Here is a 25,360-nt window from a genome sequence, read left to right on the forward strand (position 1 = left end):
CCTCAGGGAGACAATGACTGAGAGAAGTTCATTGCATGTTTGATATTACAGATAGAAGAACATCCATTGTATCTTTAATCTAAATGTGCGAATAGTTCTGTCATTTAGTCACGTTTGTGTCATTCTGAACACAAAAACCTTTCTTTCTTCTATGTAACATGCAAAAAATATCTAGAAAAATCTCCTAGCTGCTCTTTTCCATTCAATGACTGCATATTGTGAGCAGAGACTATCAAGCTCCAAAAAGACATAAAAGTAGTCAATACAAATGATGTGCTGTATTCCAAGTCATCTGAAGCCATATAATAGCTTTGTGTAAGGAACAGACCAATCTTTTGCTGTTGTCAATGAAAAGTTCTGATCAGCCTTAGCTTTTAGATGTAATTTGCACTTCAACCTATTTAAACTTACCGTATTACTCAGCGCATGTGGCTTGCTGTACATAGTGGAAGGGGTGGAGTTACTGGCAGTGATGGTGATTTGTCAAAACGATTGTAAATAATGGAGAATATGACAACTAGAGAAACCTGTGAAGAAAGTACCTTGAGTTAGTTAAACGCTTTACCATCGTACCATGCTGCTGTGTGAATATGTATATTATTGAGATATAAGTGTTGAACTGAAGGTGGATAGGTCGCTAAAGCTAGTGGCAACACACCGCTTGGGTTTGAAACGTCACTTCCGTCAGCTGTTAAACGGCGAACGCTTCCGTTCCGTGTAATAATAAAAAATATTCAATGTTTTGGGTTCCATTTGGGCCGATACTACACTTTGAAAATTCATACACTACATGGCTGAGTGCATAGTATATTTTAAAAGCACATAGTGGATTGTGTGTCACGTATTGTGTGTTTTTATGTCGTTTTAGAACTTTACAGTCATTGGTTACAACATTCATTAATTGTATTGAAAAGAGTAACTTGGACATTCTGATAAACTTCTGCTTTTTGGTTCCACTGAAGAAAGGAAGTCACACAGGTTTGGAGTAAATGATGACAGAATTTTCTGTTTTGGGTTAACGATTCTTTTTAAGTGGTTTTCTTAATAATTCATGTGTAAACTTACAGAGCATCATGGTCAGATGGCAGCCTCCTCCAGCAGATGCTCAGAACGGGGAGATCTCTGGATACAAGATTCGTTACAGGAAGGGTGCTAGAAAGAGTGAAATGGCGGAAATTACTTCAGGATCACAGCTCTATCAGCTCATAGATGGTAAGCCAAACATCATTCTAATCCCAGAAGTAGACATAGACGAAGCCGATTAATCATCTGTTTTTGAAATGGTCAGCACTGTACGATGACTGTGCTTTTTGGAATCTTTTTATATGTACAGTGGGTACGGAAAGTATTCAGACCCCCTTAAATTTTTCACTCTTTGTTATATTGCAGCCATTTGCTAAAATCATTTAAGTTAATTTTTTTTCCTCATTATTGTACACACAGCACCCCATATTGACAGAAAAACACAGAATTGTTGACATTTTTGCACATTTATTAAAAAAGAAAAACTGAAATATCACATGGTCCTAAGTATTCAGACCCTTTGCTGTGACACTCATATATTTAACTCAGGTGCTGTCCATTTCTTCTGATCATCCTTGAGATGGTTCTACACCTTCAATTGAGTCCAGCTGTGTTTGATTATACTGATTGGACTTGATTAGGAAAGCCACACACCTGTCTATATAAGACCTTACAGCTCACAGTGCATGTCAGAGCAAATGAGAATCATGAGGTCAAAGGAAGTGCCTGAAGAGCTCAGAGACAGAATTGTGGCAAGGCACAGATCTGGCCAAGATTACAAAAAAAATTCTGCTGCCCTTAAGGTTCATAAGAGCACAGTGGCCTCCATAATCCTTAAATGGAAGACGTTTGGGATGACCAGAACCCTTCCTAGAGCTGGCCGTCCGGCCAAACTGAGCTATCGGGGGAGAAGAGCCTTGGTGAGAGAGGTGAAAGTTGTAGTTAAGTCAACCATCACTGCAGCCATCTACCAGTCGGGGCTTTATGGCAGAGTGGCCCGACGGAAGCCTCTCCTCAGTGCAAGACACATGAAAGCCTGCATGGAGTTTGCTAAAAAACACCTGAAGGACTCCAAGATGGTGATAAATAAGATTCTCTGGTCTGATGAGACCAAGATAGAACTTTTTGGCCTTAATTCTAAGCGGTATGTGTGGAGAAAACCAGGCACTGCTCATCACCTGTCCAATACAGTCTCAACAGTGAAGCATGGTGGTGGCAGCATCATGCTGTGGGGGTGTTTTTCAGCTGCAGGGACAGGACGACTGGTTGCAATAGAGGGAAAGATGAATGCGGCCAAGTACAGGGATATCCTGGACGAAAACCTTCACCAGAGTGCTCTGGACCTCAGACTGGGCCGAAGGTTCACCTTCAAACAAGACAATGACCCTAAGCACACCGCTAAAATAACGAAGGAGTGGCTTCACAACAACTCCGTGACTGTTCTTGAATGGCCCAGCCAGAGCCCAGAGCATCTCTGGAGAGACCTGAAAATGGCTGTCCACCAACGTTTACCATCCAACCTGACAGAACTGGAGAGGATCTGCAAGGAGGAATGGTAGAGGATACCCAAATCGAGATGTGAAAAAAAAGGGTCTGAATACTTAGGACCATGTGATATTTCAGTTTTTCTTTTTTAATAAATGTGCAAAAATGTCAACAATTCTGTGTTTTTCTGTCAATATGGGGTGCTGTGTGTACAATAATGAGGAAAAAAAATGAACTTAAATGATTTTAAAAAATGGCTGCAAATAACAAAGAGTGAAAAATTTAAGGGGGTCTGAATACTTTCTGTACCCACTGTATATATACAGTATATACACTGATGGCCAAAAGTTTGGAATAATGTACAGATTTAGCTGTTTCGGAAGAAAATGTGTATTTAATTCACCAAAGTGGCATTCAACTGATCACAAAGTATAGTCAGGACATTACTGATGTAAAAAAACTGCACCATCACTATTTGGAAAAAATTTTTTTGTCAAATCTAGACCAGCACGGTTTGACTCGACTCTACTCGCTTGTCGCTTTACTTTTCTGAGCTTGCATTTCCACTGCAGTTTAGTGCCGCCTCAACGTGGGTGGGATTATAGGCTGATTGTCATAGTTGTGCCGCTTCTACTGCCGTGACATCATCTTAATCGCGACACGAAACAATAACACGACCGCTAGCTGTTAGCTACTAGCTCATTGTGCTGCGTAAAGCAGTTGTTGCATTGCGATTTTACACAAGTGTAACAGTTAAATTGGCCATGTTGTTTTAGAAGCAAACTTTCCAGTAGGCGGTCAACTAAATAATGTGAAGCTTTCAAGCAGAGTATAGAGTTAACATAACAAAACATATCATCCTCCATTGTGGATCAACGCTAGTCCAGCCTCTCATTGCTCGCTGGTTTAGATAGCGTCCATTTGGTCCAACCAATTCCACTTTTCCTTGATGGTTCTGTTGTCACTTTTAAGTTTTTTTTCGCAGGGGCGCACACACATTTCTGTCCAATAAAAAGCTAAGTAGAATAATAAAGTCCCTCCCCCTAATAGCATTTGCAACTGACTAGACTAGAAGTAATTCATGGTTCACAGCGCTGATGTAAAGTAACCGTGATTAGCTATTTAAACAAATAGGGATTTGCCCTTTATTTCCTGTCCCAACTTAGTGTTGCATTAGGAAATATGTCAACACAGGAAAGAAAATTGTGCTCATCAAGTCATTTAACAGGTTTTTATTTTAACAATTTTTTCACATCTCTTGAAATTGCATTGCGTGTATTGCCATCCTGCTCTCTACATATTGGCATCAGCCATTGAAAAATAATATTGGTCAACCACTACGCAAAAGGCATCTTAGACCACTGTGCACTGTTGACTTTGAGATGCCATTTCAGACAAACGTTAAGTGTCTTAAGTGACAAATATCCTTTACTAAAAAAAAAAAGTTAAAAATGGCTCTACATTCAGAATAGATTTGACACTGAGGGAGGCATCAAAGACAGAAATGTTTAGCAGTTGTTTCCAGTTTCAGTTGAGTTTAGATGAGATGTTTGTTTGTTTCTTGAAAGGCTACGGAGTGTCGACGCTGTAGGAATTGCTCAGGGGGAATGACAGTCTTTTGCATTTAACACCCTGACTAAGCAGACGCTTATTAACATTTTAAAGCAATTACAACCTCTGGCTTATTTAAAGACGGCAGGCATTTCCTCATCTCTAAATAACTGAACAGGCCCAAAGGCATCAGATGTGTGAAATTCTGAGTGCTGCTGTTTTTTGTCCTTTTCCCCTCTAGAATCAGCGAGTTTTCAAATCGTAGTTCTTCCTTCCAGGGTAACACTTTATTTGGATGGTCCCAAGTAGATATTTAACTGACTATAAGTGACTTATCAACTGGCCTGCTATAGCTAGTAAACAGGGTTTCAACAAACATTCAGTAGACTTTCAGTAGACTGTATAGAGATCTCTATTAATGACCTATTTAAATTATTGTTGAGAACATCAGTTCATTAAAAGGTCATAATAAAGATATATATATATATATATATACTGAAAGTCTACTGATATATATTGATATACTATATACTATATATCAGTCAATAAGCTATTATTTACTGCTGTTATACAGGCTTCTGAAAGTCTACTGAATGTTTGTTGAAACACTGTTTAATAGCTATAGCAACTCAGTCAATAAGCTGTTATTTTGCTGCTGTTATACAGGCTATTGATAGTCTACTGAATGTTTGTTGAAACCCTATTTACTAGCTATAGCATATTAGCAGATAAGGTGTTATTTTGCTGCTGTTATACAGTCTACTGAAAGTCTAGTGAATGTTTGTTGAAACACTATTTACTAGCTATAGCATATTAGCGGATAAGCTGTTATTTTGCTGCTGTTATTCAGTTTACTGAATGTCTAGTTAATGTTTGTTGAAACACCATTTACTAGCTATAGCATATTAGCGATAAGCTATGTGCTGTTGCATGAAGCTTGTTGCACTGTTATTTGCTGCTGTTATACAGTCTACTGAAAGTCTACTGAATGTTTGTTGAAACACTGTTTACTAGCTATAGCATGTCAGCAGAGAAGCTGTTATTTTGCTGCTGTTATACAGTCTACTGAAAGTCTACTGAATGTTTGTTGAAACACTGTTTACTAGCTATAGCAAGCCAGTTGATAAGTCACTTATAGTCAGTTAAATAGTCACTTATAGTCAGTTAAATATCTGCTTGGGACCATACCATCTTATTGGTGTTATTGGTGGATATCGATTTTGTCTCTGTGATTTGTTCGAAAAAGAGATAAGTGAACTGCTCAAATGTTGCTGTTTGTTACATCAAGAGAGCTAAGCTGACTGGTTGATTGAGACATGGTTCTTCAACTTCATTAAATTGCACCTTTACTTAGAAAGTTTTCTGTTTTCACACAGTTTGATTTGTATTATTAAAGTGTGATTTCTAGTTTTCAGATAAAATGAATCAGAGACCGATTTTGGTGTTTATCTTGTATTTTTCAGGTCTACAACGAGGCACAGAATACATGGTGCGAGTGTCAGCCATGACAGTCAATGGCACAGGACCTGCCACAGATTGGACTACTGCTGAGACATTTGAGAGTGACCTGGATGGTAAGAACAAAAAAAATTCACTGTATAAAAGCATTATCAGCATACACTGCCTGGCTAAAAAATTAGCTATTTGGATTTTAATAAGCAGATTCTTCAGAGCCTATGATTGCAGAGATTATCATGTTTCAGCTGACAACAGTTCTTTTGATACATTCAACTGATGCTTTGTGTAACTTCCCATTTCTTAAACAACCATGTCTGAAGACATATCCCATGGTCGTGGAAAAGATGTTACTGTGTATCAGAATGGGCAAATTATTGGCCTGCATCAATCATAGAAAGCAACTAAGAAGATCTGGAATTGGGTTAAGAACTGTCCAACGCAGGGGCCTGGGTAGCTCAGCGAGTATTGACGCTGACTACCACCCCTGGAGTTCGCAAGTTCGAATCCCAGGGCGTGCTGAGTGACTCCAGCCAGGTCACCTAAGCAACCAAAATGGCCCGGTTGCTACGGAGGGTAAAGTCACCTGGGGTAAACCTCCTTGTGGCATTCCAAATTGGGAAGAAAAAGAGGAGTCCAATGAATTATTAAAACCTGGAAGGATAGTGGTGAACCGTAAGCTTCGCAGAAGAAATGTGGTCGAAAAAAAATCTGGTCACTAAAACGCTGATGTCTGATGAGTCCAGATTTACCCATTCCAAAGCGATGGACACATCAGGGTAAGAAGGGAAGCGCATGAAGCGATGCACCTGTCATGCATAGTGCCCACTATACAAGCTTCTGGAGGCGGTGTTATGATCTGGGGTTTCTTCAGTTGGTCAGGTTAAGCTCAGCAATGTTATGTGGCAATTAAATGAAGTCAGCTGACTACCTGAATGTACTGAATGACCAGGTTAACCCATAAATTGATTTTTTTCTTCCCTGAAGGCACAGGCATATTCCAGGATGACACTGCCAAGATTCATCTGCTCAAATTGAGTGGTTCAGGGAGCACGAGGAATCATTTTCACACATGAATTGGCCACCACAGTGTCCTGACCTTAACCCCATTAAAAGTCTTTGGGATGTGCCGGACAAGACTTTATGTCCAGCACATCCAGTTCAAAAATGTATGCAATGGCCAAAAATTAATGGAAATAAATGTTGTGATGTGGCATAAGTTTGTTGAAACAATGCCACTGCAAATGTGCACTGTAATCAAAGCTTAAGGAGGTACAACTAAATAGCATATGGGACTTTTTTGGGGCCAGGCAGTGTAGTTAGCAAAATTCTATTAGATATGAAGACATTTTTTCTGAGAATATGTAATTAAGCCAAAATACTGTATTTTATTTTATTATTTAATTTTATTGCATTGTATGCATTGCATTGTGCAAAATATATCTGTAAACATCTATGAATTTAGCTTGTTTTTTGATTATCAGAGACAAAAGTGCCAGATGTCCCCAGCTCCCTGCATGTACGGCCGCTTGTGAACAGTATTGTAGTGAGCTGGACACCTCCAGAGAATCAGGACACCGTAGTGAGAGGTTACACTATCGGCTATGGGATCGGCAGCCCTCACGCACAGACCATTAAAGTGGACTACAAACAGAGATACTACACCATTGAGAACTTGAGTAAGAAACTTTCATTTGTATCATGCTGCTTTAGGTAAGCACTATAATTGCTTTCTAGCTTCTCTGGCTTTCAAGGATGTATACCTTGTCGTCACGATTGAGGTTAATTCTGTCATGTGACACAATATTTTTGCGTTAATGTCAATTTTCTCACCCAAAAGTGTTTCCAAACCAGTATTTCGCAACATTTGAAGTATGGACTTAGAGTTTATGTGCTAGAGTTAAATGGAAAAATATTATGTAGACACTTTTTTTGCGATTCAGCTATATCGGTAAACATTTTGATGCGCTACACATTTTGTCGCAAAAAAACCCTTGGATGGAAATATAGTTATTGAGTCTATTCCATCAATTAACATCTTGAAATTCCATATATTATGTTACATATATATATTTGTTAAATTGTTTTTGTTTACACGTATTTACATTGATATGTAGAATACTTGCTTAATTGGTACTGTCTCTTTAAGACTAGCAGCATCAGCCAGTAAGCACAAACAACGAGAGAAGACGTTTCTTTAGTGCATTCATGTGTGATTAGAATTAAATGTTTATTTTTTGTTGTTGTTGTTTTTAATCAACAACTGATTTAAAAACAGAAAGGGTATTAAGAGACATTATTCAATATGTCTCTTAATACCAGCAGGCTACGCAGCGTGAGTTTAGAGACTGCTGCGTCTTTGTTTTCACGGAGACGTGGCTCAGCGACAGAGTTCCGGATGCCGCCATTCAGCTAGACGGGCTCGCCTCGTTCGTGCCGACAGAAATACAGCTCTCTGCGGTAAGACTCGCGGTGGTGGCTTGTGTGTTTACATCAACACGGAATGGTGCAAGAACTCTATGCTAGTCTCTAGTTACTGTTCATCGCTGTTGGAGCTTGTGACTGTTAGATGCAGACCTTTTTATCTACCACGGGAATTCACCACTGTTTGCATAACCGGAGTTTACATTACCCCCAGCGCTAACGCTAAGGAAGCGCTCTGTGAACTGTATGGGGCTATGAGCGAACTGCAGAACGCTCACCCCGACAGACTGTTTATTGTCGCCGGAGATTTCAACCATGCAAATCTCAAGACAGTGCTCCCTAAATTCCATCAGTATGTGGACTTTGCAACAAGAGGGGCTGAACGCGCTTGATCTTGTTTACACAAACATCCCAGGCGTGCACGGGCGGAGCCCCGCCCCACCTCGGCTACTCAGACCACATCTCTGTTATGTTAATTCCAGCATACAGACCGCTTGTCAGACGCACAAAACCGCTTCAGAAGCAGGTGAAAACCTGGCCAGCAGGAGCCATCTCTGCTCTTCAGGACTGTTTTGAGTGTACTGACTGGCACATGTTCAGGGAGGCTGCAACATATGGCGATTCTACCAACTTGGAGGAATACACAGCATCAGTGACCAGCTACATCAGAAAGTGCATTGATGATGTCACTTTCTCCTAGACCATCACCACACGCTCCAACCAGAAGCCGTGGATGACTGCGGAGGTGCGCACGCTGCTGAGGTCCCGAGACTCCGCCTTCAGAGCAGGCGATAAGGCAGCCCTAAGAACAGCTAGGGCCAAACTGTCACGGGCAATCAGAGAGGCAAAGCGCACACACCCAGAGAATCCACAGTCACTTCCAGGACAGCGGTGACACGCGGCGCATGTGGCAGGGCATCCAGGCCATCACCAACTACAGGACAACATCAGTTGCCTGTGACAAAGATGCCTCCCTTCCAGATGCGCTGAACGACTTCTACGCTCGGTTTGAAGTGCAGAACGACGTGATGGCGAGGAAGTCCACCCCTCCTCCCAACGACCAGTTGCTCTGTCTTACCACGGCAGATGTGAGGAAAACTCTACGTAGAGTCAACCCACGGAAGGCTGCTGGACCAGACAACATTCCTGGCAGAGTGCTCAGAGGATGTGCAGACCAGCTAGCAGATGTTCTTACCGACATCTTCAACATCTCTCTGAGCAGCGCCGTCGTTCCAACGTGCTTCAAGGCCACCACCATCATCCCCATACCAAAGAAGTCTTCAGTGTCCTGCCTCAACGACTATCGTCCCGTCGCACTTACACCCATCATCATGAAGTGCTTCGAGAGGCTCGTCATGAGGCAGATTAAGACCCAGCTGCCCCCCTCACTAGACCCACTGCAGTTTGCGTATCCTTCAAACCGTTCAACGGACGATGCCATCACCACAACCCTCCATCTGGCCCTCACCCACCTAGACAATAAGGACTCATACGTTCGAATGCTGTTCATAGATTTCAGCTCAGCATTCAACACAATCATTCCCCAGCACCTGATTGGAAAGCTGAACCTGCTGGGCCTGGACACCTCCCTCTGCAACTGGATCCTGGACTTCCTGACTGGGAGACCTCAGTCAGTCCGGATTGGGAACAACATCTCCACCACCACCACACTGAGCACTGGGGCCCCCCAGGGCTGTGTGCTCAGTCCACTGCTGTTCACTCTGCTGACTCACGACTGTGCAGCAATGCACAGCTCGAATCACATCATCAAGTTCGCCGATGACACCGACCGTGGTGGGTCTCATCAGCAAGAACAACGAGTCAGCATACAGAGAGGAGGTGCAGCGGCTGACGAACTGGTGTAGAGCCAACAACCTGTCCCTGAATGTCGACAAAACAAAAGAGATGGTTGTTGACTTTAGGAGAGCACAAGGTGAACACACTCCGCTGAACATCGACGGCTCCTCTGTGGAGATCGTCAAAAGCACCAAATTCCTTGGTGTTCACTTGGCGGAGAACCTCACCTGGTCCCTCAACACCAGCTCTATCACCAAGAAAGCCCAGCAGCGTCTCTACTTTCTTCGAAGGCTGAGGAAAGCACATCTCCCAACCCCCATCCTCACTACATTCTATAGAGGGACTATTGAGAGCATCCTGAGCAGCTGCATCACTGCCTGGTTTGGGACTTGCACCGCTTCGGACCGCAAAGCCCTGCAGAGGATAGTGAGGACAGCTGAGAAGATCATTGGGGTCTCTCTTCCCTCCATCAAAGACATTTACAAAAAACACTGTATCCACAAAGCAACCAGCATTGTGGACGACCCCACACACCCCTCACACAAACTCTTTACCCTCCTCCCGTCTGGCAAGAGGTACCGAAGCATTCGGGCCCTCACGGCCAGACTGTGTAACAGCTTCTTCCCCAAGCCATCAGACTCCTCAATACTCAGAGACTGGTTTGACACACACGTGTCCTGAGTTGCACTTTAATTACTGTCACTTTATAACTGTCTGCTACCTCAATAACTGCTATGTGCATAGAACACTATTTCATAGTATGTTATGTTTACATTTTTAGAAACTGTCATCTTTTTGCACTACTGAGTACTGGTCGGCGCTGCACTGTGTCTATTGTCCTGTTCATTGTCAGTAATTTGTTGTACTGTCCTGTACTTTTTGCACATGTTTGCACGTGCACTTTATATAGGTATATATAGGTAGTTTATATAGGTATTTTATTTTGTTGTGTAGTCTCACGTGGTCCTATGTTGATCCTTTGTTGTTTTTATGTAGCACCATGGTCCTGGAGGAACGTTGTCTCGTTTTGCTGTGTACTGTACTAACTGTATATGGTTGAAACGACAATAAAAACCACTTGACTTGACTTGACTTGACAATGACATTTACCAGACAGTGGCTAAACACTTTTAGTCGCAAAGCGTGAGATTTGGTTGCACATGCACGTGATTTACTTATATTATAGAGGGTTGCAACATAAAGTGAAAGATCGATCTTGGGATTTAAGAATCGATATTGAGGACATTCAATCAAAGATCAAGATTTATTAGGGAAAAAATGTATATGTTTACTCAGCCCTAATTACCATAGTACATGTTTTTTGTTTGTGGAAATTGATAACAAAGCAACACTGAAGTGAGCAAACATCTTGTAGTTTTTCAATTTATGTTTCTGAACATTGTTGCGCATTAAACACCTTCATGTACTCAAACAGTGCGCTTAATTGCATCTGAAAGTGGTTTAAAGGGAACAGAACTGGGGAAATAAATGGCGGGCACTTGAGTGTGGGTTTTACCTCCTCTCCCTGCCCGTTTGTAATTACATTTGAAGGGAAATAATCATGCATCTGCATAATTTAAGTTTTCATAATTCACCTAATTACATGAGAGCGAGAATCAATAATAGTGTTTAAATATGCACCCCTGCTAGGATGATGAATATGGTAGCAGCTCTCAGTGGTGCTGTGGGCTTGATTAGCTAAATGATTGACTTTCTCTCTGCCAGATCCTAGTTCACACTATGTTATCACCCTGAAGGCCTTCAACAATGTGGGTGAGGGCATCCCTGTGTATGAGAGCGCCATCACACGACCTCAGTCAGGTAGGTCACCGCCGAACCACTCCTAGTTTATAACACTCCACTCCTACTGCTCCAAAATACAGTACCTATTCAAAAACACTTCCTGCAGTACAAATTATTTATTTGCTCATCATTATGGGACATTTTGGCATTGCAGCCAATAGCATGCTGCATCCTAGTGCTTGTTTGTTGAGTCCCCCCAAATAAAAGGAATATTTCACCCAAAAATTTCAATTCTGTCATCATTTACTCACCCTAATGTTGTTCCAATCTGAACCCATATGACTTTCTTGATAATGTTAGTCTCAGTCGCTAGTTTCATTGCATCTATTTTTTTCACACAATAAAAAGTCAATCGTGACTGAGACCGTCATCATGCCTAGCATCTTTTGTGGTCCATAGAAGAAAGAAAGTCAAAAGGATTTGGGACAAGATGTGGGTGAGTAACTGATGACAGAATTTAAACTATTAATTTAAGACTAATCTGAAGAACTTTGCACCAATCTCTTTGTTGACATACCCAAAGGATCATTTTATTTCTCAATAGTTGTTCTTTCATAGCTCCAGGGACGTAATGGGACAGGGTTTCCATGGTCATGGAAAACCTGGAAATATCAGGGATTTTAAAATAGTGTTTTCCAGGCTTGGAAAAGTCAAGAAAATTAATAAAATCTTAACAGTCATGGAAATTTCTGCAGTGAATATATATATTTTTTATTCGAGTTAAATTGGTCGAAATGATTCACAAATTCGCAATAAATATTTATTAGACTCCGTTAATTGCAATGCTTTTCAAATTAAATTTCCATTCAAATTACCAACAAAAGCTTAAGCGAATTATAGTTGAATTCTTTGCCTAGACAAGAGTCAAAACTTTATACATTTAACATATAACAAGCTCAGTAAGTAAAGACGCTGACTACCACACCTGAAGTCGCAAGTTCGAATAGAGGGCGTGCTGAGTGACTCCAGCCAGGCTTCCCAAGCAACTGATTGAACCGGTTTTTAGGGTGAGTGGAGTCACATGGGGTAACCTCTTCATGGTCGCTATAATGTGCTTCTCACTCTCGGTGGGGCACGTGGCGAGTTGTGCGTGGATCACACGTGCTAGGTATCCGTGGTAACGCGCTTAACAAGCCACTTGATAAGATGTGCAAATTGACGGTCTTAGACACGGAGGCAACTGAGATTCATCCTCCGCCACCTGGATTGAGGCGAGTCACTGCGCCACCACGATGACCTAGAATAGGGGGAATTGGGTATGCCAAATTGGGGAGAAAAGGAAAAAGACTCGGCCTCTTCTGGTCTCGGTCTTGACTTGGACTCGACCTACTCTGGTCTCGAATGAGCTGTTCTCGACTACAGCATTGGTCTGGGGTATTTTTCTTGAAATCTTAGAATCTGGAAACCATTTTTAACCATTTGATCTTGATGTTGTCCGAGAGAAACAATTGAGATATCCAAGAGGTCACATTTTTTATTTTCTTTCCAATGGGTAATCATATCAGCACTACTGAGATGTATGTTGGATGAATGTTTATCCTTCTTGTTGGAGACCATTCCAAGAGTTATCCTCCTGAGTCCTGGTGCTCCATGCCTTCCGATTCAGCTGCTTCCTAGCAACCAGAGGACTTCTCATGATGACGAGATGCAGAAAAATCAATCTACAATTTTACAATTGAAGCACTGCCTAACAGTGGCGTGCATGATGGAGATGCAGAGCTTTGATTAAACACTGCACTTATACAATGTTCATGACAAAGAATTACTGGAAATGAATCACTTTAATTTCCCCATTAAAGAGGAATGCTGATATTACATGGCTCAGTAGCATTGGCTAAATAGTGTAATTAACGTCATGAAACACTGATGATCTCTTTATTGTTCTGGGAGAAAAGAAAAATCTGTTTTATCTTCTACAGTGCCAAATGTTTTCCCCATCTTCAAGTAAAGATCTAATTGAACGACTAGAATCTCATTGGATGTTAAGGTGCCATAACCCTACGAGATTTATCAGCATACTGTATGCTTTTATCATTCAGTCCAAAGGAGCATCATTTGCTCACCCTCATGTTGTTCCAAACCTGTACGACTTTCTTCCATGGAAAACAAAAGGAGAATTGCTGATGCTGGTTGCTCTTTGACATGCAATTAAAATGAAAGTGTGATTGAATGCTTTAAGCTTCAAAAGGGATGCAAAAGCAGAGTATACTCAAGCCATACAGTAGTTTATTTTTTGCAAAGAACAGACCAAAATTGAAGTCTTTATTCACTGATAATCAATTTTCATACATGGAACAGACAGTATTACTGCTTGCATAGTGGCATTGGAGCTTCTCAAGAACAGCTCTTCTAGAATATCAACAAGTGAACTATGCTAAAGAGTGCATTGCATCGCTTTTACTTGATAATTGTTTTAAGCATTGCGGGTTAGTTCAGTCTTAACGAGTCACTTTACATTCCACTCTTGACCCCATTTTAGAAAATTAGCTGAGCTCAACCACATATAGTGCCCACTATGTGATTGTGTGAAAGAAGTCTGCTTCATCATCATGTAAATAAGTCCAGAGGTTTTATTCCTTCCCACTTTCCATTTGAAAACACTTTGTACATTGTTAAACGTTTGAAGCAGACAGCACATGTTCTCTTTTGTTGTCTCATTGTGAGCACATTTTCCCACTCTGTCAACTCCAGATTACTATTCTCGGAGTGAGTGTTTAGGAAAATCTGTGAATTAAAGGGATAGTTCAATTACATGAAAAAAAATTAAATAAAATGTACTCACCCTCATGTTGTTTAAAAGACATTTAACTTTCTTCTGTGGAACACAAGAGATGTCAGGCAGAGTTTTTTAGACTCAGTCACCATTCACTTTCATTATGTGGAAAACGGATGCAATGAGTAAATGGTGACTCAGTGTAAACATAATGCCTAATAGCTCTTTATGGAGATGGATGAAAGTAAGTAATTTGGGTATGAAACAACACAAGGGTGAATAAATGATGACAGAATATTCATTTTCTGGTGAACTGTCCCTTTAAGACCAAGAAACAGCTCTAAATCTATGAAAGGAGCCATTCTGGATATTTTGACACTGCCATATCACAAAACCCTGACATGCAGCACACATTTGTTTCTAATTGTATTATGAACTTTGTTCATTAGAACAGTGGATTATTCATTATTCATTTTGTCAGCTGATCCCCTATGATCTAATTTAGATAAAGTACCTCCTGGGACATATAAGCAAAAATGTACGGGTAGTCAGTCATTATCGCAAAATAACCCATGACAAGGTGATCGTATCACCCTATTTTGCAATAATGATTGGCTAACAGTGCATTATCCAACTTGTTACACAGCTTCTTTCCAAAATAAATAAAGAAATATTGATTTGAGTTTAGTTGAAATTCTTGTATTATGTGAGAGGAATAGAGCATAGGGGAGTCGTTTTTTAATGATAACTTATAAATGTTAACAGACAGACCTACAGTGAGCTTACCATGAGTTAATCAATGGTAAATGCTCCTGCTGAAGCATCAGTCTGCATGAAAAAAACATTTGTGTTGAATAGCTCAATTTCAGGTGTAGAACTACACTACCCATAATCCTGAAGGGAAACAATCCACCAATCAGAGAATTGCAGCAAACAAACATGGCAACAAAATAAAAACCCGCCCACTTCCATGACGCACTGCAAAAGAAGCAATCGGTCTCCCTACACCCTCAAACTTACTAATATATATTTTGCAACATAATTAAAATAGTGTTTATATACGTTTAATAAACAATTGTATTTATTTAAACATTTTAATTTAATTACGTCATTTGCAATGCTTCTTGTGACTGTAGTTTATTCCCCATTAACATTAAGTACACAGTCTTGTACCTTTTATTTTTGTCAAATTTTCAGGCACTATTTTGCTTTAAATCTAAATTTGTAATATTGTGATTCACCTCTGACCTTTTGGTTGGCTTAGAACTCTAATGAATGCTGTATGAAATTCCTGTAGACATTTTTTTTTATATGGTAAAAACACTTTCAGAAGTAAGAAAAAAAAAAAGTGGGCGCTCACTGTTGCAATCTATTGACTGACCTTTCCATAAAAATAAAATAATAATAGTAATAATAATAAACCTATTTTTTTTATATAAGACTTAAGCAAAATATTTTGATTCAGATTTTGAGTTATACTACACATTCTTCTTATATATATATATATTTCTTTTTTTTACTTAATTTAGGGGTCTTCAACAAAAGGGTCTGGGGCTGGGTGCAGGGGATCCACACATTTTTGTTTGATATCAGAAATCAAAATCCTACTTAAGGGTTGGTTAATGGGAATCCTTGAAAATGAGTTGTCCAAATGTTTTGACTAATAATAGCAATGCTGACAAACTGAAAATTAAATTAGAATAGAAGTCTTAGAAGTCTTTATTTTGGTCACACATTATACATACGTTTTTGCATTTATACAGTGAAACGTGTTTGTTTTCACATATCCCAACTAAGCTGGGGTCAGAGTGCAGGGTCAGCCATTATATGGCACCCCTGGAGCAGATAGGGTCAAGGGCCTTGCTCAAGGGCCCAATAGTGGCATCTTGGCGGTGCTGGGGCTTTAACCCAGAGCCTCAACCGCTGAGCCACCACTGCACAAGTACAGCAGGGTTCTGAATTTTTTTTTGTCTCCTTTTGGCTGTAAATGAGCCATCTATATGATCTCCTTCACTGTCTAACTGATTGTTTTCTCCAGTATTTGTACTGTATAGTGAACACCAGAGCTCCAGTAGTTCTTTGACTCATTGTAGATATAGTGCTCTTTAGCAATTGGATGTTTTTGTCTCTTGATATCCTGTTCTAATCTGATATTTTCTCTCTTTCTCCTTCCCAATCCTGCCTCCACACCCTCCTCCCCCGTTTTAACTCATTAACCTTGTCCTCGTTTCGTGTCTCCCGCCCTGAACCCCTCCCCTTGTACGTTTAATCACGCTCACTTCTGTCCACCTTTCACCACACCTTTTTATTTTTGCCTTGGGACATTGTGTAATGTGCTTGCAGACCCCATAGACCCTAATGTTGATTTGTACGAACTTTTCCATGCTCCATACACTCCAGTACCAGACCCCTTACCCATGCTGCCTCCCGTGGGCGTTCAGGCATCTGTTCTGAGTCACGACACCATCAAAGTCACCTGGGCGGACAACTCGCTGCCCAAGAACCAGAAAATCACAGATGCACGCTACTACACAGTGCGTTGGAAGACCAACATACCTGCAAATGCAAAGTTGAAGGTATGCGACAGTTTGAGCTGCTTTGATGAACAAAAAAAACGTGTTACAGCTTCTGAGTACCATTGACCCCTCATGTCGTGATGTTGGTGTACTTGTTTTTAGGTGGCCAACACCACCACCCTCACACACACAGTGACTGGTCTGAAGCCCAACACCTTGTATGAGTTCTCAGTCATGGTGACTAAAGGCAGGAGGACCAGTACATGGAGTATGACTGCACATGGAACAACTTTTGAATCAAGTAAGTATGTGATTCACCTGTTTAGGAATAACAAAACTAATGGCACTTTTTAAATAGACATGTCAAAGCATGCTCTCCAGACATGTTGAGCTCTGATGCTCATGTGGGGGATGCAGGTTTGATTCCAGGCTGTGTCTTTTCACAAGCCCATTCCTCTCCCTCCAATCGTTTCCTGTCTTTTCTTAATTACAGTAGCAAGAAAAAGTATGTGAACCCTTTGGAATTAGCTAGTTTTCTGCATTAATAAAATGTGATCTCATCTTCATCAAAGTCACTAGTATAGACGAACACAATGTGCTTAAGCTAACAACACACAAACAATTATAATCTTTCATGTCTTTATTGAACACATCCTGTTAAACATTCACAGTGCTGTGTAAAAAGTAAGTGAACGCTTGGATTTAATTACTGACCTCCTTTGCTAGCCATAACTTCAAACACGCATTTCCAAAAGGGATTTTGTATCATTCTTCCTGACAGAACTACTTAAGCTCAGTCATATTCTTAGGATGTCTGGTGTGAATGGCTCTCTTGAGGTCATTCCACAGCATCTCTATTGGGTTAAGGTCTTGGTACTAACTGGGCTACTCCAACAGCTGGATTTTCTTTTTTTTAAGCCATTCTGTTGGGGATTTACTTGGATGTTTAGGGTCATTGTCCTGCTGAATCAGTCAACTTCTGCTGACACACAGTCATCCTAAATTATCCTGCATTATATCTTGATAAAGTTGGGAATAAATTTTTCCCTCAACGATGGCAAGAGGTCCAGGCCCCGAAGCAGCAAAGCCCTTTGGATCATCTTGGCTTGGCAGCCACTTCTAAGAAGAGTAGCCATAGTACTAAATCATCTCCATGATCATTCGTCTAACTGGATAAATTAATATTGAAGCTCTTCGAGTTACATTTGTAACCCTATCCAGCTTTATGTAAAGCAACAATTTTTGATCGTAATAGAAGGTCTTCTGAGATCTCTTTTAAGCAAAGCATGGTCCATGGCAGCAGATGCTTCTTGTGAATAGCAACCTCAAAATGTTTAAGTGCTTTTTAGAAGTCAAAGTAGCTCTAACCCACACCTCCAGTCTCGTTTCATTCATTGGAAGCCAGTTTTGCAACTCCTGACTTTAATTAGCTTATGTTGACATCATTAGCATAGGGGTTCACATACTTTTTCCAACCTACCCTGTGAAGGATTGAATGATGTATTCAGTATGTACTAGAATAAGTAAATGATGTGTGTGTTATTAATTAACACAAATTGTGTTTGTTCATTATTGTACCTTGGATGAAGGTCAAGCTAGATTTTAAGACAAATGTTTACATAAATGCAGATAATTCCAATTGATTCACATACTTTTTCTTGCCATTGCATTATTGATTATGCTTAAAAAGCCCAAAACTTGTACGGTCATTTAAACACATTAAACTGTGTTCTTTTATCAGGGAATGCTCACAAAAGATTTAAGCTGATCACATTTAACAAATCTAGATTTTGCCTATTACCCCGATTTCCCTTTGCATGTAAACGCCTTTATCTGTGTTTATTGTTCGCATGTCAAGACAGGTTTCCTTCTATTGTCGGTTTATTGATTTGCATGCAACCCTTTACAAAGGGTTTTTACAAAGAGCTGTATTTTGATAATTATCAGCATTCTGTTGACGTTAAACTTTGGATCGATGTCTCCTAATTGTTATGAACATCAAGAGTGGAGGATTCATTGTAGCATTGATTCGCGAACAATTCTTCTTTCACCCCAGTCCCAAGTTCTGCTCCTAAAGACGTGACCGTAGTGAGCAAAGAAGGGCGACCACGAACCATCATCGTCAACTGGCAGCCACCTTCAGAGGCCAATGGCAAGATCACAGGTAAAGAAATATTGCACCAGTAATGAACAGCGTTGATTGCCATATATACATTTTAGTAGAGAGGTGTAAAACAAGTCATTGTGTTGTCCGATTTATGAGCAAATCGTTTTTTCAGTCAGTTCATGACAATGAATAGGTCAGAAATGTACACAAATAGGTCTGAATATATCCAGTAATCAAAAATCATTGTTCATTTCCGGGTTTTCTATGGCCATGGGAACTGTCCATGAGCTCTATGAACTGCCCCTATCACTCTTTCCTTGCCTTCCCAGGTTACATTATTTACTACAGTACTGATGTGAACGCTGAGGTTCATGATTGGGTCATTGAACCAGTAGTTGGGAACAGACTAACCCACCAGATTCAGGAGCTTACTCTCGATACCACCTACTACTTCAAGATCCAGGCGCGTAACTCCAAGGGCATGGGTCCCATGTCTGAAGCGGTGCAGTTCCGCACTCCTAAAGGTAAACTAGATTATTTAGGAAATTCACGCTGATCTTTTCAGCAGGGTTTGGTTACCAAATTATTACTATATTTCCTAACTAATGAGCATGCACATTTTTGATCACTTAAGCCTAACCCTTTGCGTTTACCCTCACCTATCTTTCATACTCGCTTATACACAAGCTCCTGCTTAACCCAGACTGCACGCCACTCTCCCTCTAACCTTTCTCCTCTTCCTTTTCTGCTAGCTGAATCCTCTGACAAAATGGCTAATGACCAAGGTAATTGCTCTTTCTTTTCTTACGCCACTAATGTCCTTAAATTGAAATGAGCAGCTTGTTTTTCCCTACACACTGAAATCCTTCAGCAGTCAGCTGAAGATAGAGCAGCTGAATAGATAATGAGAGGAACATCTCATTTGCTTGACTGACTACTGTTTCTTAAGCAGTAAAATGCATATGTGGCTAAAACGCAACACTACTAACAGTCCCACCCCAAGATCTTTTTTGGTTTATAGGTTATGTATCATCCTCTCATCTGATGTCAAGTGCATGGTTTATCTATGTAAACTGCATTTGGTTTTAATGGAGTGGTGATGGTGTAGTGGGCTAAAGCACATAACTGTTGATCAGAAGGTCACTGGTTCGATCTTCACAGTCACCACCATTGTGTCCTTGAGCAAGGCACTTAACTCCAGGTTGCTCCGGGGGGGGGGATTGTCCCTGTACTAAGTGCTCTGTAAGTCGTTTTGAATAAAAGCGTCTGCCAAATGCGTAAATGTAACTGATGGATTGAGTTTTATGTGAACTCTAGTTTCAATGTTCTCACCTGTCAATGCTATTTCACTGGTCTCTTGTAGCTCCTGGCATATCGGTGAAATCAGGAAGAGTTCCTGCAACAGACCAAGGCTTTGGATCAGTCGGTAATTGTTTTTTAAAGTGTTTCCAAAAATACACTCTATTAATGTTAGCAACCACCCAATACACCCTTGCAATCACCCAGAACTCCCAAACAACGCCCTAGCAATTACACAGGAACACCCTATCAATGCCATAGCAATCACCTAAAAGACCTAAAAGACACCACCCCACGCCACAGGAGTGGCGTGGGGTGGTGTAGTGGTCTAAACCACATAACTGGTAAATTGGTAATCAGAAGATCGCTGGTTCGATCCCCACAGCCACCACCATTGTGCCCTTGAGCAAGGCACTTAACTCCAGGTTGCTCTGGGTGGATTGTCCCAATAATACGTGCACTGTAAGTCGCTTTGGATAAAAGCGTCTGCCAAATGCATAAATGTAAATGTAAATGTAAAGACCCTAACAATGCCCTAGTAACCACCTAGCAACTCCTTAACAACATCTTAACAATACCCTAACAACCATGCAGAACTCGCTAGCAATGCCTGAGCAACTGTTTAGAAATGTTGACCAATGTCCTAGCAACAACCTAGCAAAAACTTGTCAACAACCTTGCTATATGCTAGCAACCACCTAGCAATATCTTACCAATACCTTAACAACAACCAAAAAAATATCCAAGCAACCACACAGAACTCACAAGCAATTCCCTAGCAACCACCTAGAAATGTTAACCAACACCCTAGTAACACCTTAGCAACAATCTAACAATACCTTGTAAAATCCCTAGCAAAAACTTTGCAACAACCTAGCAAAATCTTACTGATGCCCTAGCAACACCTTAGCAACAACCTAGCAATACATTAGCAACCATACAGAACTGACTAGCAATGCCCTAGTAAACACTGAGCAAAACTCACGACCAGCCTGTCAACCATCCATAACAACTTAGCAAACACTTTTGAAACAACCTAACAACCTCTTAGCAACATCCTAACAATCACCCAGGACTCCCAAACAATGCCCTAGCAACTACCCATGAACACCCCTATCTGTCTATCTGTCTGTCTGTTTGTCTGTCTGTCTGTCTGTCTGTCTGTCGCCAACATTCAAATTTTGTCTTGACAAACATTCCTTTTCAAGTAATAAACTTTTAACATTTAGATTTTGCATGTTTCAGGGAAATCAGATATGCCTGGCACTGGTGATAACCACATCCTGGTTATCATCATCATTGTGTCTGTGGGAGCCTTCACCATCATTGCGGTGGTGGTTGGAGCTTGCCTGTGTACACGCCGTACCACCACACAGCAGAAAAAGTACGTTCCTCATGAGGTCAAGCTCAGATCTCCTGCTAAGGAAGAGTCCTAATCTTAAGCCCTGGTTTGAGGGTAAGCATTTTTGTCCCAATCGTCTCTCTAATTGTTTGATTTTGCCACCAGAAAACGTGCAGCCTGCAAGTCTGCCAACGGATCCCACAAGTACAAGGGCAACTCTAAAGACCTGAAGCCACCAGATCTCTGGATCCACCATGAGCGCTTGGAGCTTAAACCGATCGAAAAATCACCTGAATCCAACCCAGTCATGACCGACACACCAATCCCTCGAACCTCCCAGGACATCACCCCAGCGGACAGCTCCATGGACCCTATGCTGCAGAGACGCAACTCGTACCGCGGTAAAAACTTAGATTTAAAGATCCTAAGAAATCGAAATGGAAATCTAACCTTATTACTTAGTGAATACTGCACAGAATATACTGCCTACTGTTTATATAGTGTCCAGTTATTATCTTAGAAATAAAAAATAAAAAAATGACTAAAGTACATTGCATTGTTGTTATTTCATACAGTGTTTTATGCAGTTATACAGGTATTCTATGCACACAGAAAATGTGCATTCTGTGCACAGTATACACTCACCTAAAGGATTATTAGGAACACCATACTAATACTGTGTTTGACCCCCTTTCGCCTTCAGAACTGCCTTAATTCTACGTGGCATTGATTCAACAAGGTGCTGGAAGCATTCTTTAGAAATATTGGCCCATATTGATAGGATAGCATCTTGCAGTTGATGGAGATTTGTGGGATGCACATCCAGGGCACGAAGCTCCCGTTCCACCACATCCCAAAGATGCTCTATTGGGTTGAGATCTGGTGACTGTGGGGGCCATTTTAGTACAGTGAACTCATTGTCATGTTCAAGAAACCAATTTGAAATGATTCAAGCTTTGTGACATGGTGCATTATCCTGCTGGAAGTAGCCATCAGAGGATGGGTACATGGTGGCCATAAAGGGATGGACATGGTCAGAAACAATGCTCAGGTAGGCCGTGGCATTTAAACGATGCCCAATTGGCACTAAGGGGCCTAAAGTGTGCCAAGAAAACATCCCCCACACCATTACACCACCACCACCACCAGCCTGCACAGTGGTAACAAGGCATGATGGATCCATGTTCTCATTCTGTTTACGCCAAATTCTGACTCTACCATCTGAATGTCTCAACAGAAATCGAGACTCATCAGACCAGGCAACATTTTTCCAGTCTTCAACTGTCCAATTTTGGTGAGCTCTTGCAAATTGTAGCCTCTTTTTCCTATTTGTAGTGGAGATGAGTGGTACCGGTGGGGTCTTCTGCTGTTGTAGCCCATCCGCCTCAAGGTTGTGCGTGTTGTGGCTTCACAAATGCTTTGCTGCATACCTCGGTTGTAACGAGTGGTTATTTCAGGCAAAGTTGCTCTTCTATCAGCTTGAATCAGTCGGCCCATTCTCCTCTGACCACTAGCATCAACAAGGCATTTTCAGCCCACAGGACTGCCGCATACTGGATGTTTTTCCTTTTCACACCATTCTTTGTAAACCCTAGAAATGGTTGTGCGTGAAAATCCCAGTAACTGAGCAGATTGTGAAATACTCAGACCGGCCCGTCTGGCACCAACAACCATGCCACACTCAAAATGGCTTAAATCACCTTTCTTTCCCATTCTGACATTCAGTTTGGAGTTCAGGAGATTGTCTTGACCAGGACCACACCCCTAAATGCATTGAAGCAACTGCCATGTGATTGGTTGATTAGATAATTGCATTAATGAGAAATTGAACAGGTGTTCCTAATAATCCTTAAGGTGAGTGTACATACTAAATACAGTGTAAATACTGCAGAAATAGCTAGACTAGTATGGTAGTATCCACACTGTTTTGCCAGGCTGTGATACAAATTAAAGGATATTGCCTATTATGAAATGGACAATACTTTCAATGTTTCAAAAGGAATATGGTATGTCAAGATAAATTGTTCGTCAAAACTTTTCATAGGTTTTTAAACAGGTTTCACCTGCTGCATTATCCATAACATCATACCAGCCACTGCACAGGATGCTTAAAACTCATGCCTGCTTTTTGTTGTTATTGCTTGTGATTGGCATGTTGCTTTGCATACAATGAGAAAATCTTGCAACCTTTTGTTTTACAACCCCAATTCCGAAAAATTTGGGATAGTATGAAAAATGCTTATAAAAACAAAATTGAGTGATTTGTAAATTATATTCACCCTTTGCTAAATTAAAAGCACTACAACTAAACATTTATATGATGTTTTACCTTGGGAATTTCATTTTTGTTGCAAATCATCTGATTTGAAATTATTGAACATTTTCAGAATACAATGAAATTCACAAGGTAAAACATCAGATAATGTTTAATTGTAGTGTTTTTAATTTAGCAAAGGGTGAATATAATTTACAAATCACTCCTTTTTGTTTTTATTAGCATTTTTCATACTGTCCCAACTTTTTGTTAATTGGGGTTGTAATGGATTGGATGATAATGGCCATTTGTTTCAGCCTACTCCTACAGCTCTTCCCATATGTACATTTACAGTGCCCTCTAATGGACAAACAATAACATCTCTATGCTAGAGTATAACATCACATAACCTTGGCTGTTGAGAAGTCAGCTGGTAGTATGCACAGGCTCTTGTTCTTGGAGTCTGTCGGGCATGTTAGCCTCAGTCTCACACTGATTGGCTGCCCGCTGTCTGATTTGCAGGCCATGAATCAGAGGACAGCATGTCTACACTGGCAGGCCGTCGGGGAATGAGGCCTAAAATGATGATGCCGTTTGATGCACAGCCCCCTCAGCGTAAGTTTTTGAGCCTGATCCAGAGACTGGAAACCCCTGATTTAGCCCCTTTTATAATACTCATGCTGTTTTGGATACTATATAGATAAGAAACATTAACAACCAATAAAGGTTCCATGAGGCCATTATAATATAATGCCTGAAACATATACTATGCAAGTACACGTCCAGCTACTCAATTTCATGCATTTTTCCATGACACATTCCAAAATGACAATTTGGACCACTTTATATGAATACAAATATTTTGGACTTTAAACCCCTCTGGACACTGGCATCATTTATTTCCATCGCCTTACTCTAACCCTGATTTTTATGTATTTTTTTCTTAATTTTTTTTTTGTGGTAATCAACGTGCAACTCACGATTGAGCGCATTTTGTATTGAACCCAGAACATTTACAATGGGATTACCAAACATTTGCATTAGCAGTTGTGTACTTGCTTAGATTGTGTTTCTGGCCTTTGACTAATTCTTTAGCATAGCTACATATTGTTTTGTCTTTCAGTCTGTGTTGTTCAATGTCTGCATGAACAGATGTTATAGATGCACCATGCTCTCATATTCTCATGGCTTTGTGTCCTTGCGGTGTAAAACACGGCCCTCTTATATTTGTGTCCATTCACAGCAGTGATTAGTGCCCACCCCATCCATTCCATCGATAACCATCACCATCATTATCACTTGGGCAGCCTGGCCTCGCCGACACGCAGCTATCTCCATCACCAGACCAGCTCCTGGCCCTCTCCCATCTCTCATCTAGACAGAGCTGAGTCCACAGGTGAGAGCGCATTTGTGAAGACCCTCATCACGCCTGGAGAAAAACGTATTAATTGCCTGCATTGAGGCTTGTGCTCCTTGTGGAGCTCAGAGAATACTGAGAGATGCTCATTTTTGTCCAAGATGGAGCTACAATTGGTTAGTGACCATTGGGAACTGCAAAGAAACTTCCTAAATCTCTTAATTACTCTTTTAC

At 40.8% G+C, this 25,360-nt stretch overlaps 1 protein-coding gene across 2 annotated transcripts in view; it reads left to right on the forward strand.

The window, feature by feature from the left end:
- The window catches only part of LOC127659114 (neogenin-like), a 238,636-nt gene that overhangs the window by 201,807 nt on the left and 11,469 nt on the right, over positions 1 to 25,360 (forward strand). Inside the window, exons 13-26 of one of the 2 annotated variants that reach the window (XM_052148772.1) lie at positions 1,068 to 1,212; positions 5,523 to 5,633; positions 6,999 to 7,193; positions 11,461 to 11,556; positions 16,652 to 16,827; positions 16,930 to 17,068; positions 18,824 to 18,931; positions 19,204 to 19,398; positions 19,627 to 19,659; positions 20,238 to 20,300; positions 21,419 to 21,557; positions 21,681 to 21,916; positions 24,292 to 24,384; positions 25,013 to 25,165. In XM_052148772.1, coding sequence (XP_052004732.1) covers positions 1,068 to 1,212; positions 5,523 to 5,633; positions 6,999 to 7,193; positions 11,461 to 11,556; positions 16,652 to 16,827; positions 16,930 to 17,068; positions 18,824 to 18,931; positions 19,204 to 19,398; positions 19,627 to 19,659; positions 20,238 to 20,300; positions 21,419 to 21,557; positions 21,681 to 21,916; positions 24,292 to 24,384; positions 25,013 to 25,165 — 1,882 coding nt within the window. The remainder of the gene's footprint in view (positions 1 to 1,067; positions 1,213 to 5,522; positions 5,634 to 6,998; positions 7,194 to 11,460; positions 11,557 to 16,651; positions 16,828 to 16,929; positions 17,069 to 18,823; positions 18,932 to 19,203; positions 19,399 to 19,626; positions 19,660 to 20,237; positions 20,301 to 21,418; positions 21,558 to 21,680; positions 21,917 to 24,291; positions 24,385 to 25,012; positions 25,166 to 25,360) is intronic. The other variant, XM_052148781.1, reaches the window with a different exon arrangement.

This window comes from Xyrauchen texanus, chromosome 2 (genome assembly GCF_025860055.1).
Source record: "Xyrauchen texanus isolate HMW12.3.18 chromosome 2, RBS_HiC_50CHRs, whole genome shotgun sequence".
NCBI classification, from domain to species: domain Eukaryota; kingdom Metazoa; phylum Chordata; class Actinopteri; order Cypriniformes; family Catostomidae; genus Xyrauchen; species Xyrauchen texanus.